General features: G+C 36.2%; 1 protein-coding gene across 2 annotated transcripts in view; it reads right to left on the bottom strand.

Annotated features, from left to right (window-relative positions):
• The window catches only part of fnbp1l (formin binding protein 1-like), a 46,338-nt gene extending 28,653 nt beyond the window's left edge, over positions 1-17,685 (bottom strand). Inside the window, exon 1 of one of the 2 annotated variants that reach the window (XM_032571147.1) lies at positions 17,526-17,685. In XM_032571147.1, the coding sequence (XP_032427038.1) occupies positions 17,526-17,549 (24 nt within the window). In that variant the 5' untranslated portion in view covers positions 17,550-17,685. The remainder of the gene's footprint in view (positions 1-17,525) is intronic. The other variant, XM_032571146.1, reaches the window with a different exon arrangement.
• Between the last annotated feature and the right edge of the window lie 1,676 nt (positions 17,686-19,361).

Genomic DNA, 19,361 nt, shown 5'->3' with positions numbered 1-19,361 from the left:
AACCAATTTAGAAAGCTTATTAGTGAAAAAAAAATTGTTTTGAGGTTTTGTTACAGTTTAGTAAAGAAAATAATATTTACTGAAATGAGCCAATTTTTCATATAATTGTGTATTTATCATTTATTATTCCTTTTTGCAATAAAGCTGAAATGTAATACTGGCCAACTCCTGTTTTTATCTTGTAAAACACTTTGTGTTGTATAAACAGGAAAAACTTTTACTCATTGATACCCATCAGAGCTGGATGTTTTAAATAACTTTATCTTGGATTTCAAAAATATTTTTAGCAGCAGAATAATCTTTAATAAGTGTAGATAAGAGCAATCAGAAGTCACCAGCCAGAGATGGGTCAGTTAAATATTAAACCACAGACACTGAACAGCACCTACAGTTTAATCTGTAATAATAAAGAACATTATTTCCTCTCTAATAATAAATCATTGTCCTTTCTTTGACTCAGCAGCTCTGTTCTGCAGCTCCTGCTTCCTAATATCACATAAACTTCACCAGGAAGTAAATAAAAATGTCACTTCCTCTCTTCTTTATCGCTACAGTAAAGGCATAAATTAGCAACAGCCGCCCTTTGACCTCGTCTGAAGTAACACAGAGCTTTTGCTGACACATGAGTCCTTTACGATGCGTTTCACACATAATTTACAGCATAAGGCAACATTTAACCAGACTGTTTTAAATGCTCTTAACCAGCATGTTGAGGCTTGAAAAGTTACAAAAAACAAAATCAACCAAAACAAAAGTACGGTGATGTAACTGAAATTTACTGGAATCCATTCCAAAATGTTAGGGTTGGACTGGAGGCCATCCAGGATTTATTTATATCCCACCAGTGGAAAAAACACACCTGAGCTAAGCTGCTAATCAAGTTTCATAGCAACCAGATTTTTTCTATTGTATTGCTCTGCTGATGCCTCCCATGCAGCCTGACAGACAAGTTAGACGAGACGGGGAGAGAGAGAAAAAAAATGGCCGCCTGAACCTTCAGCGAGTCAGAGAACGTGATGCAGAGGAGATTAGTTATCTTTTTAGGTGATAAATGAAATGTTTTATCAGGAGGAATCAGAACAGCTGCAGGTTTTCTGAATGGAGAACAAATTAACTGGAATCATCTCATTTTATGGTGTTTACATTACAAAAACACAAGTGTTTTTGGTCTAGTTTTTAAAGTAAATATGTTAGTTCACTTTAAATAAGACAAAACTAACTTACAAGTAACTTTTAAGCAAGAAATGAGAGCTTCATTTAAGTAAATAATTCCTTAATATTCATGAAAACATAGTACTTAAAGACATTTTCCCATGAGTGAAATAATCTGCCAGTGGAACTGGAACGTTTTCATCAATATTAAGGAATTATTTATGTAAAACAAGCTCCTATTTCTTCATTAAAAATTATTTGTTAGTTCAGTTTTGTCTTAATTCAGGTGTACTAAAATATTTTCACTAGAAACTAAACAAAAATCCTTGGTATGATTTAGTATTTTTGCAGTGCGAGGACAAAGATCCTAAACAGGAAAAGTATTCTCTCTAATGTTGCACATAAAAGAAAAAAAGATGCAGCTTTTGTTTTGACTGATTAATGACGGCATAATGGCTGCTGCAGGGTGTGGCGTTGCTCAGGCTTTAGCTAAATGCAGCTTTAATTACGGTGTCTGCTCTCATTGTTTTGTCTGTTGCTCACGCTTCTTCTTTTTGCAGGTTAAGCATTTAACATAAATACTTATAATTTCTACCCCCATCTTAATGTTTTCCTAATGTTTTATACGCTCAGCACCAAATAGATCTACTAAATAAAACGATTAAATAAAACAGTTAAAATGTTGCAGGTGGCAGGAAGAACAGTGCAGGAAAAACCCCCAGATGTTCCAGATGCTCCTGAGATTCCAGGCAATTATCGGCTTAGAGCTTTAAAGTTACTGACTTTTCAGCTAAAAGCAAGAGCTGAAAATAATATTAATTTATTTATATAGCTATTTATAACTGTGGGGTTTTTATAAATATTTGTAGATGTATGTTTATAAATAACTGGAGCTATATATTTTTATAAGTAATTAGAGATGTATATATATTTTTACATCTAAGTATTTTTATAAATAACTTCAGATATTTCATATTTGTAGATATATTTTTTAAAAATAATTTGAGACAGAAATTATTATTATTATAGATAATTCTGCATGAATTGGACATCTCTAATATTCTAAAACTCAATGATAACCAGAAAGTGTTTGAACATCTCAGGATCAGATTTATCATCAACTCTTTCACCTGTTCTGTCATGCAGGGATGAAAATTTCTTAATTAAATGTAAAACATTTAAAAATCAGTAAATAAAGATTAAACCGGTTCAGCGGCTGCAGCGTTAACCTCAGGGTTTCCTGTGTGTGTCCAAAATGAAAGAGCAGGAAGTGGTAATTACTGCATCTGACCATCCAGCCTCTGAGCCGCGTCGTCACAACACAGATCATTCATTCATTCATTCATTCATTCATTCATTCAGCAAAACAAACAAAAGGAAAACCACAGGATCCTTCATTTATCCCGCCTCCATTCTTCAGAACGAGGTCTGATGACTGCGACACCTTTTCAGGCCGCGCTCACCGCGGCTAGAGTGGTGGATTATGGGTAATCAGACAAGAAATGTATTAAATTGAGAAAAAGAAAACATAACTACGTCTTCTCTAAATGCAGAACATCTCATATTAGTGCGTATTACACAAATAATCCCATAATAAACTGATTGACAGCCATGATGTAAGCTGAGCAAGCCTGTTGCAATAATCAATTATTCAATTAATTACATGATAAATTAAAATAAGCTCAATAAATTTCCATTTTGATTATTAGATTTTAATTTTGCTTAGAGTAATAATCCAATTTTATCCACTTTATTCATGGTTTAGGTTGTTTTTTCTCCGTTTTATTGTTATGGTTGTCATGTTTTATTGCGGATATTAAAATGTCTTCCAGTGTTAAATGTTCTTTACTAAATGAAAGTTTGTGGTTTTTGTGAGGGCATTATTATATCATTTTAAGATATAACTCAAAAATGGTCTCAGAACAACAATATTATTGTACATTTTAATAACAATAATATATTGTCCAGTAAAATTTGCAACATCTGCTCCCTAAAATTAAACCAGATTAATGAAAAACTTTCAGTTTTCCAACCAGAAATTACAGCTGCGGTTAATCAGCTTTAAATGTCTTTACACAAAAAGTTGAATAGTTTGCACAGTGGTTTTAAACTTGTTTCTTCATGTCGTTTCACTGGAGCTTGGTGACCTTTGACCTTCTGCCATAATGTTTGGAGAACACGACAGTCAGTGCACTTCTCATTTGAACGAACCATGACCTGAATCTCATCACACATTTAAATAAAATGTGTTGCAGCTTCAGGATGCTGATCCAAAACCTCAATAAAATCAGCCTCTCCAGGGAACTAAAGGTGTAATGTTTCCATGTTTCACATGTAGATCAGATGTTATGGAAACGCATCTAAAACATGAGCATAACCTCAGGAAATGTTACACTAAGAGCTGGATGATATGGCTTCAAAATAAAATCTCACATTTTTTAGTTTCGAATTTGATTTCCAAATTTAATTGATTTTCTTTCTTTCTTTTTTGTTCTTTTCTTTTTACTAAAAAAAGAAAATACAGAATTTTTTTTTTTGGAAAAGTGGCTTTTATTTTAATCACTGTTTCCATGAGCTTAAAGATGTAGGATTAGGACCATTTCTTTTTACAAGAACATAGATATGATTATTACTTTACCTTGCTGATGAGAAACTTTATTAAAATGAGAACATTTCAGTGTAACGAGAAATTTCTTAAGAGAAAGTTACAAAAGTTTCTTGTTATAATAAAACTCGACTTTTTGGAACGAGAAACTTCCTTCTTAAAATGGGAAACTTTCTCGTTACATCGAGAAGTTTTTCGTTACGAGAAACTTTTTCGTAATGAGAACATTTCTCGTTTTAACATTCTGACGAGAATGTTTCTCGTTTTAACGTCGTATTAAGGTATAAAACTCATCTTGTTAGAGAAATGTTCTCATTAAAACAAGAAACCATGTGACTGGAATATAATAATGAAAATATCCAGCCTTTAATAAGTCAAGTGAACCATGGGGGGTCTAAAATGAGTGCAGTCCAAGCCGTGTTTGCTAATCGCTGATTAGTTGAACAAAAGAAGTTCACAAAGTGGGTTAGATCATAAATTACCATAAGTGGGTTCCTGTGTGGATCTGCTGTTCTGTCTGAAACCGTTTACCCAGATTAATCCAGACAAATATCGTCATATCTCACCCACAAGAAAACAGAAAACACCCAGCATGTCTCACCATCCTGTGTCTACCTGATGTTTTCTGTCTGTACTGTAACAACAGCTATAATCTGTCGGCCATGACGGCGTTGCCTTGGTTACGCCCAATCCTCCATGAACTGTGAGCTCAGGAGTTTTATGAGGCCCTGAAACTTCACCGGTCCAAATAAACAGCCTGGGAAAAACTGTTGTTGCATGAATTTACAATGAATTCACATTGTTTCCTCCAACGCTGTTGTCCTAGTTACACTTGACCCATCTGTAAATCTCTATCTATGGTAATGAAACGTAGAAAATTCCTGACAAAATCCAGAGTTTCCCACAGATACACGTACAAACCCAGAGCAGAAAAACGCACCTCACCCTTTGTTTATGAACACAATGCTGCTTCCTAAATCAACTCGTATGGTAAACTTGTGGTGTCCACACATTTTGCCCTGGAGACAAATTTAAGCTACCACAAAATTCATTAAATTAAAAATGAAAAAATTTGTTTTTTCAGTTGTTTTTTTCTTTTTTCCAGTTTTACTTGTTTGATAATAAACAACATTTTTATGAATTTTATAAATTCTTAGAGTCAAAACATAAAAATGGCTTTTGGACTGTTGCTTTATCAAAAAGAAAAACTATTTCCAAATTTTCATCAAAATTTGGCCGAATTTTTACAGTTTTTTGGTTTGTGGTCAGGGGGCCCAACATAAATCATTTCAAGGGCCATAAATGGCCCCCGAGCTGCACCTTGAGCACCCCTACAGTAAACAGCTTAAAAAAAGCTTAAAAACAAATTCTTGTTTAATTTAGTCATAAAGGGCAAAGTGGGCAGCTGCCCAGGGCGGCTTCTCCTCCGGGGCGCCAGGAGCTGCCACACTAATAAAGTTGAACAAAGTTTTATTAAAAAATGTTTTTTTGTTTGTTTTTGTTCAAACTATCACCATGTTGTGACAGTTTGCTATCAGACAGATAATCTGTGAACAAAATCGATCTCCTCCACTTCCTCCTGGAGTTATTATGGTGGTCTGAAGAGATGCACCAAAACAACCAATCAGAAACAGGAGGCGGGTCTTAGCGCCGTCAATCAACTTCATGTACTCACTGCTAAATGTGCTAATGGAAGAGAAACATCTTATTGTTACAGGAAAACCGGATGCATATGGCTGCACTAAAATCGGCAGAGTTTTTAATACTATAAATAGCAAACTACGTCTCTAAACGTGTTTCATGTAACTCATAATGAATCAAATTTGAGCTTTGAAAAAGAGTCACATTTTCAATTCTTTCAAAAAATAAACTATTTTGAAAGTTGTCATTTATGGAGCTTTAGGGGAAATTCAGATAGGCTAAAATTGGTCCTCTATAAAATCAGAGATCAATAATCCCAGATCGGTGCATCTCTACTTATTTGTTTATGAACATAATACTCATTGGATGCAAAAACAAATGGTAAATTATGGTTTATTTAAGTAAAACTAGTCGTTAAAAAAAAACTGAAAATTTTATTTGGTACATTTTACTTTCTATTAACATTCTAACATAAAGTTTCTATTCTAGCTACAACAAAAACAACCAGATGAAACGTGGCCTCTGCACGGCCAAAAGGAGCTCAGGTCAATCTATTTAAGGGTCTGGGACAGTAAAAGCCTTTCTAATTCATTATTTCATCTTGTGTGCTGGGAAACCCTTAAATAAAAAGATCATAATAAAATATGGTGCAGAGGGGAACCACATAAGAGGGCTGGAGCACAAACAGAGAACAGAGCTGCAATTATGAACAAAGAGAAGCGAAGAGCTAATGGTTTGTAATCATGCGGCAGACACATGCCTGCTGCCATTAGTCACATGGACACACAGGCATAATAAGTGGAGGCCAGAGTGGCTCATTTCCCTCTTAATATGATTTTAAACACCTCAGCAATGTTGGAAATAATCAACTTTTAGCCATTTGCTGCTTTCTCTACCTCACTCTAACTTTTTTTAGCCTTTAAATATATTATGTTGCGTACTTTCCGTCTCTGGAGTATCTTTAATCAATATATAATATAATTTAATTAATATCTTTGTATTCTGTTATATTTTTCAATCGGTTCAGTTTTTCTCTACTTTTGAACTATTACACAGGCCTGTGGCAATAAGTAATAAATCAATTAATCAGATAATAAAATAAAACGAGCTCAATAATTTACATTTGAATGCTTTTTCATTTTTCTCTTTTCCATAAATGTTGTTTATTTTCTAGCTTTAATGAATGGATGCACCCAAGTCTTTATGTCAGTAAATGTCGCTGTGTATTTATGGTCCTGCTTCCCATTAATTTAAAATAAAAGCAAAATAGGAAAAAAAATTGTTTAAAAAAAGGACAAAGACTGTGTAGTTCTGTTGCAATAACCAACAAATCAATTAATCGCATTGGAAATTAAAACAAAGTCAATGATTTCCATTTGCATGATTTATTGTTTTTCTCTCTTTTACCAAAAATTGGATGATAAAAGTTTTCAGTCTGGTGTTTTGATCTCAACTAGCCCTTTTATTGAAGGATTATTTTGTTTACAGAGACTTCATAATTAATTTCAGTTGTTTTGTTAATTTATTTTGGATATTAAAAATGTCTTCCAGTTCTAGTGTTAAATATTTACTAGAATTGTAGTTTATTGATCTCTGAGAATGTGTTCTTGCATTATTATTATCATTATATTACTTGAAAAAGGTCTCAAAACAACAATATTATTGTTTATTATAATAACTTACAGTCCATGATGGTTCTCCTATCATGTCACAGTTTTTGCTGCAGAACTGCTAAACAAGGTCATGAATTTCTGGCTTATGAATCCGCCATTTTTATTTCTCAAGGCGATTTTGTAGTCCAAACTGAAGGATGCTAACGCTAATAGAGGGCTGGCTGTTGCTTTGGGTCTTTGTGTGCATAATACAGACAATTCATTACACCGTCCACCGGCATCAGAAACTCTTCAAAGAGTCTTGTTAAATAGTATTACAGTATTATTTTTTTGGAAAATGTACCCACAACCGGGGAAAGTTTGAGCGCTTCACCAATCGCTTCTTTATAAAGAAGAATTTCCTGAAAGATTTTGCCTAAATGAAGCGTCAGTTCCTTCTGCCGATGGAAACGACGGACGCAGCAAAGCGGTAAGCTGCTACTAACGCTAAAATGACAAACAGTATTTTAGACATTAATTCACTGGCCATTGTCTTGCTAGCGTTAGAATGCTACTAGCTTTTGTTAGCATAGTGTGCTACCTTTTAGCGCCTTGAAGAGATAGCAGTATGGTGTGTTTTGAATAATACTATTGAATTAAACAGTTTGCCGTTATTTATGCCATTTTGTTGGGGAACAAATGATCCAAATGCATACAGTGATGTTCTTCTTGCTAGCGCTAGCTGCTAGCAAACCACAGAAATGCCCAAGTTGCCAAGTTGCTCTCAGACACACCTCAGAATGAGGGTAAAAAAGGGGCCTGTGGAGCAAAACGAATGACTTAAATGGGAAAAGGGAGGATTTAACAGCATATATCCACCTTAAAGATTATCTGCAGTTTTATCATCAAACTGAAACGTACAACAAAATAGCCACATAAAATTAGACAGGATAACACATTATTTTGATTGAAAGAAGCTTCTTCTTCTGGTTTACCAACTCCAGGGAGTCCCGCATTACTCTGTGTAAAAGGACAGTCACATGACTGAGAGAGAAATCATTACTGAAGCCTACATAGAAGTTATGACACTGTAATTGTGCAACTCTCTCAGTCAGGTACTAGTGGTAGTTCAGAGGCTCCTGTAAGGTTCTTCCAGTAAAACCGATCCATGAAGGAGATAACATCAGCCCAGCAGGTTTAGCCGGCAGCTGATGTGTTTAGCACAAAACAACCAAAGGACATCGGCCCGAGGACATCCAGTATCTGTGCCATAAACTGAAACTGCTACTGCAAGTAACACACGCTACAGTCGACGCACATGATTGCAGAATCAGATGTCCGTGAAACAAGTCTGGTGCTTCAAGACGAGGTTAAAGGCTTTTAATCCCATCTGGCTATATAACAACAATGCTCATCTGTATGCATCACTCGTGACAAAGGATGAAGAGATTTCCAGTTCCAGATGCAATTTCCCAAGCATTTCCAATAAGGAAGCTCAATATCCCTGTGCAGTAGCCAATTTAAAATGGCAATGCATGCCAACTGAAGGTATATTGTTTTATGGTGTCACTGTCAGGTGCACTAGCAATTATAAATCATTTTCAGTCCAGACGTCAGTTATTCCTTCACCAACATAGATGACCCTTGCATAACATTACAACTGTAGTAAAACCTGAGGATGCCTTCCTTTACGGCGTCTTCATAAACCATCCAGAGATGATGCAAGAGGAATTCAAAATTTATGCTGTGGTTATAATCAGTTCTTCCCCAATCCGAGAGACTTGGCAATGGAGAAGAGACTTTAGTCCCTCCACCGTGTCCTGGGTCCTTCTCTGAATTGGGATGCAGCCAGAATGCTTCAAGCAAACTAATTTCATCTGCTTGTATCTGTAATATCGATCTTCAGGTCACTACCAAGAGTTCATGATCACAGGTGAAGGCAGAAATATCGAATGAAGAACCCCAAGAACCAGAACCAAACATGGAGAAGCAGCATTCAGCTTCTATGCACCACAAAACTGGAACAAACTTCCAGAAAACTGCAAAACAGCTGAAACACTGAGTTCCACCTTTTTAGAGTTGCTTTTGAACCATAATAACTGAAACATCGACCAACATTTTGATGTGTAATGGCAAAATGTACATTTTCACATTTTGACTGTGTTCTATGAATTTGCATTTTTGCCTTGTTTCTGAAATGTGCGACAGATAAACATGATTGACTGATTGATTGAACGACCAATAGAGTGCGTTACAAAAGACGATGCAGCTGAGGACAATCTTTAGCAACTCCTTAAATGTGTGTTTTTGCTTTAAAATAATAAATTAGCTTAGGTATGCTTATTACAAACTTGTGTATTTGGATGTGTTGAATACAGGATTGAATAAATTGAAACACACTGATATTTAGGTGTAATTTGCTCCTTTCCATTAACCACAAACCAGCATAGACTAAAACATGCAGTCTTGGGTTAAAATAAGTTCCCAGTGTTTACGTTTGGCCGGGAATAATGACTGAAATCACTATGTCTGATGGAACAGCAAAGTATTCCCTTTCTCCAGACACACCAAGCTGGCAACTGTTTCCTGTTGGCGGTAACCTGATGGAAATCCCTGCTACTGTCTGTGTTACACAAGACATGTCTGATCACATACAACCATCCAGCAGAGGCTTGGTTTAATGACGGGGTCGGCACTCTAAAACTCTGAAAACTCTAAAAAATTCCACCAGTTCTCCACATGGTCCAACGCTTATTTTTTATCCACTGCCTGACAAAGTTACTGACTAACAAACAGTTGACAGACTGACTCACGAAGGCAGGACAGCACTAAACGCAGCTGCTGCTTTGAACAAATCCTTACAACTAGCGGAGTCATAACTCAGAGGCCTGGAACAGTTTCTGTCTATTGTGACTCATTTTTTATTTCCTGGAAAGAAAATACTACTAACACTTGTTGTGCAACAAGAGATTAGATTTATTTATAACCAAACATGATCTCTGTGTCTGGCATGAAGAAAAAGTATCACAAATATAGTCTCTAAAAAGCTTTGGAAAATCAAATCCTCCAAGTTCTCTATGAACAGTGACCCAAAGCAAACCACTGATCCTTCAACAACATAGAAAAGTGCTAATGTCAGGAGTTACAGTCTCCAAAAAGTCAGGTCGGATAACGTGCAGCGACCTATTTAGACGGGTTGACTCCAGGTCACTGGTTTTAGAGGCCCTACAGGTGGGTCTGCGTCTGGATCCAAGAGGAACTAGACTGTTGAACAGCTGGCTGGCTGGATGCAGCTGTGAAAGAGTCCAGAGGGACGCAGCAGGAAGATGAGAGGAAGGAAGAGGGGGAGGAACGGCAGAAACACTGGGGAAACATTCGGAAGAAATGCAGAGATGAAGAAGGCTCTTTGTTCACATAATGGATGCAAGCACCAGTCCTTTAGCAGGAAATTTCATTTTAAAAATAAGCTAATTTCTATTATTCATTTTAGCCTTGAACTTATCAATCCATTTACCTTCACCTCAAGGTGAGAAAAAAATAATGGTTCAGTTAGGCTGGCTGGATGCAGCCTAAATGCCTAGCTGATTTCAGGTGTGAAATCAGCTGTTTTCACACCTGATTGTCCAGTAGACTCGGTTTGATGGGGAACCAAAGCTGCAACATTCGTTACATTTTCATCTGGTTTGGTTTTCTTTTTCACTGACTGTATCAAATGTGCAAAACCCTCTGAAAAAACTGTTCCCCTCCTCACTTGTGGGGGCACTGCACCAAGAACTACTAAAGGAAATGACACAAAAACCTCTAAAGAAGAAACTTCCTCACAAAATATAAACAAAAATGGAGTAGCGTCAAATCTTAGCGGTTGTAGGATTTCTCTTTGTCTTTAGCTAAAGACCACAAGCCATTTCTCCCGCTAGTGCAAGACACATGTTTGTTTTGATTGTATTTACCCAGAATGCACTGTGCTGTAATCAACTTCCTGTTTTTAGAGCGGTCTCAGATCCATTTAGCGTTCACATAACCATTCGAACAGCACAAGAGTTCACTTCAACCGAACCGAGGCCAAGGTTTGTAGATGGACCTTTTTGGGTTTGAATCAGAGTTCGATTATTCGATTATTTCTTGAGATTTGTTTCTATTAATTCAAATTAAAGGCACATCTACACATTATTTTGTTCTCTGCATCAGTTCGTTGTGACACACTGACATTGTAATGTAGAGCTGTTGCACATTACAGCTATATAATTTGCGCTATCAGGGATAAGTAGATACTAAATAAAAGGGACCCCAAGGTGGACCCCTGAGGTACTCCACGGGTGACTTCAGTCAGCTTAGATGAAACATTAAGTCCATGTTCTTCATGTAAGACTCAAACCAGTCAAGCATAACACCGAAGGATTCAGGTTAACTCTGAACCAGTAGAGCTTCATGTAATGTCAATAACTAAAAGCTATTTGAACTCAAGGCCTCCATAAAGTCCTTTAAATAACTTGATTTATGCATTGATTTTATTTTATAAAATAGTCAGGATGCACCAATACAAAAACTTAGGCTGATATCGATATCCAATATTAATATTGTTATATTACCAATATTATACATATTTCACCACCATTTTAACACCTTTGGGGGAAAAAACATCAAAAACAGATAAAAAATAAAATATTGATTGTTCATATCGACCCAGTTTTATTTATTGAACCTATACCAATATATTAAAAAAATTACTAATATCGGCTGATGCCAATATTGGTGCCGATATATCGCACAATAGTATAAATTAATAGTATATACAGTCCTTTTTGCTAACTGATTCACTTTTACGGATTTTTACTTTGTTTCAGAAGATTATTAAATAAAATATAAATACATTTTGACACAAGAAAGCTTTCAGACTGAGGATGTAGAAGATCACAAAAAGATCCCTTTAGCCAAATTAATTTTCATCTGCTCTGACTGACATCCCATTCAATCACAACGTATCACGTTACCACAAATGTCCAGTGGGATCATTAAAGTTTCATATAATCCATTATGTCTAAACGCGGCTCATCTCTCAGGCTTCATCAACCCACCTCCCCCGACCAAACGAAAATATCCCTGCGCATCTCCCATTACTAAACTTCCTCCCATCTGTCCCTCCCCTCCATCTTCGAGTTTGACTCTCCTGCTAGGACATTTTTCTAATTAGGAAAGACATCCACCCTCTCATAAGGGCCGGCGTGGGCTTCACCCATTGCCGTCACACATCTTGATCTGAAAACATCATGCTTCCTTCCTCACACCTACGAAAACACTCCCCACCCCCTGCACACAGACAACGTGTTGACAAGCTTGGCTGGACTGAGTCTAACAGCTTGTCATGTCCAGGCCAGCGCCCTCAGCTTCAGCATGACTTGTTTTCTCACCCGCTGGGGCCTGCGAGGGACAAGCCTGCTGCTTCATCCAACAGTAGCCAACCTCTAAAGAACCACGACTTCCATGGATTCATAAATCAGAAGAAACAACAAGCCGAGGTTTGGGGTTTGCCCCGTTTCATATTTTCAGGACTTTGCTGAGTTGGGCTGAAACACCAGAAGACTCCTGGTCAATGATTGGCAATGGGCAGGAGGGCAGTGAAGGGATGGAGGGTCTCGAGCTGGTCTAGCTCTCCATGCCTGATATGACACATATTTATTAACCTCTTATTGTTTTTTGTATTATTATTTATCATACAAGTCCAAAAAAAGCTGATGAATTCAGTGTAGAGATTATGTATCGATGTTTGCCTGCATTTAATAACTTAAATATCAATTATTAGTTTAATACCAATTAATAGTTTTGGTTGAGTAATTGACTTTTTTCCATTAATTTTTGCAATTTGTGGTGCACAAAAAAATAACTGCATCATGAGATAGTAGTCATATTCTCAACAAACAGCCTTTGAAGGTCCAGGTTTAGTAGGTCCGGTCTTGATGGATCTGATCTTGGTCTTTGTATTGGAAGGTCTGGTATTGGTCCAAGAAGAAATCTGATCTTAATTACAAAAATAATCTGTACTTTTCTTGAACTGCAGTCAGGGCCCACACAAAATTATTCCAAGAGCGACAAATGGCCCCCAAGCCGCACTTTGGACCCCCCTCATATAAACCACTGAAATTTGTGGCTATAACTTGACATGTGAAAAATCATTTTTAACTAAACTCATGTTCTCCAACAGTTAAATTTCAGAATAATTTTGTTATTTGGTATTTTTTGTTGTAAATTTGTGGATGGTAGTCGAAGCAACCCAAGAGCCCCAGAGATCCTAGACTGCTGTCTGCGTCCAGACATGGAGTCTGCAAGCTATAAATATCACAAACAGGAGCACGAATAACAAGCACCTTTGTGCAAGTCTGAATGTGAGGCAGAGAATGCAAACAATGCTCCCAACTGAAGCAGGAGAAACAGCAACACTGGACACTTTCAGGAACTCCAAATCCACACCATCAGCCTCCAAACCGCTGATCTGAGTCGGTCAATCCTTTTCATTTCACAGCTTTCACTCTGAAATCCTAAAACCATGTAGAGATTGACCTTTCCACACCACCGTCTAAGTCTCCATCCCCTTATCCTTGTCTTTCAGTTTGGCCGGCCAACATGGACGACCGCCTGTCAGCCCGTTGTCCTTCAGCTGGTTCTGACCGCTCCGTCCTGCTGGGCTCAAGCCCGACTCGCTCAGACAGACCTGAGCACAGCAGGCCGGCATCCTGGCTCTAACGCACACACAAAACACAGACACAGCTCCAATTCAGACACACTTCCTACTCTACACACACACGTGGGGACGTGGGGGCGTGTGTGTGTGTGTGTGTGTGTGTGTGTGTGTGTGTGTGTGTGTTGGGGCAGGAAGCCAGCGCAGTAATAGGATGTTCCTCACTTGCTTTGTAAGGATGAGCAGGAGCCAAAGCACAAAGCAAAAGCTAAACCAAACAGCACCGAGACACTTGACGGAGATGCTACCGCTAGGCTGGTCACAAAAACTAATTCTACTGGACGATAAATTGCTGCGATAAACAATAATACTGTTACTTTGAGGCCATTTTCAAGCAATATATTTGTAATAATAATGCAAGGAAACATTCTCAAATATCAATAAACTTTAAAATGAACATTTAACACTGGAAGTGGAAGGCATTTTAAATATCCAAAAATAAACAAAACAACAATAAAATGAATTATAAAGTCTCTATTTTTGAAAAAAGAAGCTGGTTGAGACCAAAACACCAGACTGAAGACTAAAATCATTCAGTTTTAGTAGAAAGAGAGAAAAGAGAAAAACAAAAAATAATGCAAATGGAAATTATTGAGCTGATTTTAATTTATTTATCATGTGATTAATTGATTTATTGCTTATTGCAACAGGCCTAATCACAACATCAGTGTTTTCAATATTGCAATAAAGAATAAATGATCCAGTCACATTATATTAACTTTTAGTAAGAATTAACACCAGAATCTGAAATCAGTTGGTTTCATAAATGAGATTCAGTCTGCAGTAATCTGAGCATCTCACTGACCAATCAGCAGATTTACATAATTTACATTTAATCCTTAATCTAACCACGGGCAGCTCGCACATTAATCCAATCATTCAGGGATTACATTTCCACTATAGCTGGTGAGAGGCAGGTTGCTTTGCTGCAAGGCTGGAGGAAAAGACATGATGCAGCGATAAATTACTAATATTTGATTATTAAATATTGTTATTTGGACGGATGTTTCATTGACATCACACACAGCGAACAGGCAACGGTTAAAGTCTTATTCTATTAAAGCAACAGGCTTCTGAGGATGAGGGATTTCTGAAAAATCAGTGACTTGACACAAACTGAGCTTCCACTTACTGGGTTTTTACCAACTGCTATTATATGACTGACGTTAATTATAAAAACAATAATTAATATTGTGTTGAATTGGATCTGAATCAGGCTACATATTGTATTGTGTTGGAATTAACTGGAGTGACTTTAATTGAATTCTGTTTATCCGTTATCTTCTTAAGCAAAGAAGAAGTAATGTCATTATGGTGCATGAATTAAAGAGAGTTAAGTTTAAAGTAATACCTCTCAATGCAGAATATGATGTTTCCCAGTTTAAAGTAGAATATTTGCTTTTCTGAGCTAAATTAAATTACAAACATAAAAAGAATAAATTAATAAAAAGGCAAAAAGGAAGAAAAAGGAAAAACATAAAAAGGAAAAATGGGAAAAAATGAATTAATCCTTCATCCATTCAGCACCTCTACCTTTTCAAGAACAAACATATTCAACAGTGTCTTTTGATTTCAGATCTAAAAATATGTTTTTATTATGTTTTATATGCTAACCATACACATTTACATTGAATATGAAGATTAAAGTAAATTGTTGAAACAGATTGAAGCACCAATCCACCGTCTAGTTTTTCCTAGACAGGATCCATCATCTGCTGGTTGAATTTTGAAAATCTGAAATTATTTTTTCCATTTAATGCTATACGTCAAAACAAAAACCTGTCTCTATTAAATTTAACACACCAAGCGCATTTCCTTTGATGCGCAGTGATTATGATGCGTAACTGTGGGTTTGACTGCCACCATTTTAAAAATGACTTCCTTCATCAAGGAAACTGTCAGATGTTTTCTTTTATTTAGCTATTTATCATTTATATGGTTAAATTACAACAACGCTTACACAATCTAGAGTGTATACCATATATAGTATAGTATACTATATATAGTTGGAGAAAACTCCAACTATAGCCAATCTTTATCCATGTTTTTACCTAAGCAAACGATCCGGTACGACTTTTGGTCATTTGGGCCAAATTGACCAAATTCAAAGAACCTTTTTGTCCAATTACAAATACAAAAATTTAGGTATTTCTATATACTTTTACTTTTAAATTTGCAGCAATATTTAAACATGAAATATTTTTAATAGAAAAGCAAGCATTTTCCCAATTTTTTTTCCAAAAATGTTGTTTCTTTTCACACATTCTCTACATTTTATTAGAAAGTGACGCCAGCTTTCAAAACAAATGTTGTATTTTGCAGACTTTAATGAATGGATGAGTCCAAGTCTTTATTTCAGTGAATATCGCTGGGTATTTGTGGTCCTACTCCCTATAAATTTAAAATAAGACCAAGGTAAGAGACAAAATGTGGTTAAAAAAGGACAAAAACCTGTGTACTTAATAATTTCTGTTTGCGTGATTTATTGCTTTTTCTCTCTTTCTACAAAAAACTGGATGATAAAAGTATTCAGGTTGGTTTATTGGTCTCACAATTGTCCTTTTTTGAGGGACAATTTTGTTTATAGGGACTTCATAATTAATTTTATTTACTGTTTTGTTTATTATTTTGGATATTTTAGATGTCTTTCTGTTACCATTACCATTGTATTACTTGAAAATGATCAATATCGTTTATGGCAATCACTTCTGTGACAATTTATCGTTCAGCAAAACTTGTTATCATGACAAATTTCCCGTTTTAGCAAGACTTTAAAAAGAATACAGAAAATCATCCATGACACTGGGCTAGATTGGTTGAAACTGGACAGAAAACATGAATGGGGAGAAAAATGAACCCCACAACAAACCAAACTCCTTTCACACCGCTTTTGAATTTCACACAAGCAAACTTTTATCTCTTTGTCCGCCGCAGCATGGTCATGTTACATGTGGGGGCTGAGCATGCAAAAAATGAGCCTATTTCAGATGCCAGATAATAAACACAGCGATCAGATGGAGGAGAATCATCTCTGGGACAACAAGTATCCCCTCCTCCTCCTCCTGCTCCTCCTCATCAGAGAGGGGGGATGCTGCTGGTTGCCTCTCTGGTTTCACACATCGAGATGGGCCAACACCCCAAAAATATACACCACAAATAATAATACACTCTGAACAAATACTAACATTACGCAACAGCACTTCCAATTGAGACTGAGAGTCCATCATGACTTCCTCACTGGAAGTCATGATTTAACTGTACAGAACATAAAATTGTGTGTTAAAACAACCCATTGCTGTTTTTGACATACGTTCAGTCATGTGACGCTGAAGTGAAGACAAAGAGACGAAGAAGAAGAAGGAGCTTAATTGGGGTTAATTTTAAAAGGAGCCTGAGGAGGATGGGTGTGACACAAAAACACCGTAAAAAATACAACTTAACTTCTCTCACACACATATGAACAATAGCAACGCGGGTGTAATTTAAGTCAACTAGCCACCGAACAGTGGAGGCAGAGCCTCCCCGCTTCCGGCCCGGTGCCCCGGACCCCGTGCGCGAGGACCGGGCTGCCTATTGTTCCGCGCCGCTGTCACAGCCGTTAAGGTGGATTAGCTTTAGCGTTAGCATCGCCGGCTAACAGCGCTGCCTTCCACACAAAGCTGGTCCTGAACCGCGGCACCTTTCTTCCACTCGACGTCCCGAAAGAAAAAATTAAAATAAAATAAATTAAAAAGTCCCGGCCGGAGTCTCACACGAGAACAGCCGAGCCGGGAAACAGCTGCCTAAAGAGTTGAAAACTCACCCAGAGCTCCGTTCCCCAACTCATGGCGGACACCTCCGTGTGACTTCTCCCGGTTTGGACGCACTTTTCCCCCCGCCTTGGTTCTCCCAAACTGCCGCTGGGACTCCCGTCCTCCTCCTGACTGACTGACTCTCCTCCTCCCACTGAACCAGCAGGGCCGCCCTACAGCGGCCCAGGACCATAAGCCAAATAAAACTTAATAATTCTAGTACATTTTAAAATATATGTATTGTCTGTGATGCTAAAAAGTGCAAATCAGTTCAGTTTTATAAACGGAAAAATACAAAAACAAATGTATAAAAAACAATTATATAAACTTGCATAGTAAGAATTATTTGATCTTATTTTTTTTAAATATGATTTATTTCAAATTTTACAATTACATAAACATACTTATTGAGAATCAATTAATGTTAGTTTTTCAAGTATTTGTTTTCAGTATATAAGTATTTCAAAATTTTCACTCAAAAATTACAAATCAGACAGAGAGGAAACAGTAATTAGCATAACAAACACAAAGCACTAAATGACAAAACTAAACGCAAAAATAAGCAAACAAAACAAACCCCAGCAAATTTCTCCATTCTTAAGTACATGGATTAAAAAAACTGAAAATGAAATAAAAATTAGCTAAATTAAACAAATAAAGAATAAAAATTTTTTGTTTTTGTTGTTGTTTTTACTGTTGCTGGAGCTTACAATATTTTCTTAAAAAAACATTTACAAGTTGAAAAATGTGATTTATTTATTCAGCAGAGTCAAAAAAACAAAAAAAGTTTGAACTTAGTGGTTTAAATGAGTTGTTTTTGTGTAGACAGCTTTCAACAAAAAAATTGAAAGTTATCAACTTTTTTGATAAAAAATGTTTATCAAAAACCTTTTTGATAAACTTGTAGCAAGTTTAGGCTCTAATTTCACTTGTTTGTTTTTAATATTTCAGCTTTTATCATTATAATCTCAGAACTGACAGAGCTATTGTAACAATTGCAATCTTTTTCACTCTTTTAGTTGTTGTTCATTATTTAGAAATGATGCTATGCTTAATCTATAGGAATTTAAAAAAAATACAAACTCTTTTTTAATAAAACCTGTGAGTTGGGCACCAAATCTCTTGCCCAGAGCACCACAATTTATTAAATCCGGCCCTGTTATGTTACTGTATTGTTGTTGCTTACTTTGGATTTCCTGAAATGCAGTTTTTTCCTTTATATTTCGCATTTTTTGTGAAGCTGGAGCATATAATTTGCTACATGACATTATTCATATAATCAAATCAGTATATGAAGCCCTATGGTCAGATTATTTAAAAAATAATGTTCTTGTTCCCTCTAGTGGCCACTTTGTATAATTACAGCTGAAATGCTGCGACTGAGGTGTGTTGTCAAATGAAAGGATTTTATATTATAAAGAAAGACAAACTATTGTAACACTGAAAGAGCTATGAAAAATTCCAACAATTTCTGTACATAATAACATACTGTTGTGTTATCTATTTTTCTGGATTATGGAGTAATGCTGCAAGAACAAAATACTGATGTACAGACAGGTTACTGCCAAAGTTTTGGGGTTTTTTTTACTTGTAAAACAGATGTATTTATTTTTCAGTTGAATTATACTGGGTATGTGTTTTAAAAAGGTAAATCATGACCAAGTTTAACTTATGTAAAGAAGAACATCCAACATTCTAATTATTTTTTGAGCAGACCAGGGAAGTTTTTCTCTTTCTAAATTTCATTTATTTAAAGTTTGTTAGTGGTTTGATGATTTAAATTGATTATTACAGTTAGTTCTTGGGTTTAAAACTGCTAAAATTCAATTTCACCACAAATGTATCAG

Source organism: Xiphophorus hellerii, chromosome 9 (assembly GCF_003331165.1).
Source record: "Xiphophorus hellerii strain 12219 chromosome 9, Xiphophorus_hellerii-4.1, whole genome shotgun sequence".
Classification (NCBI taxonomy): Eukaryota; Metazoa; Chordata; class Actinopteri; order Cyprinodontiformes; family Poeciliidae; genus Xiphophorus; species Xiphophorus hellerii.
The sequence above is the reverse complement of the archived record's forward strand: the minus strand, read 5'-3'. Positions and strand labels throughout refer to the sequence as shown.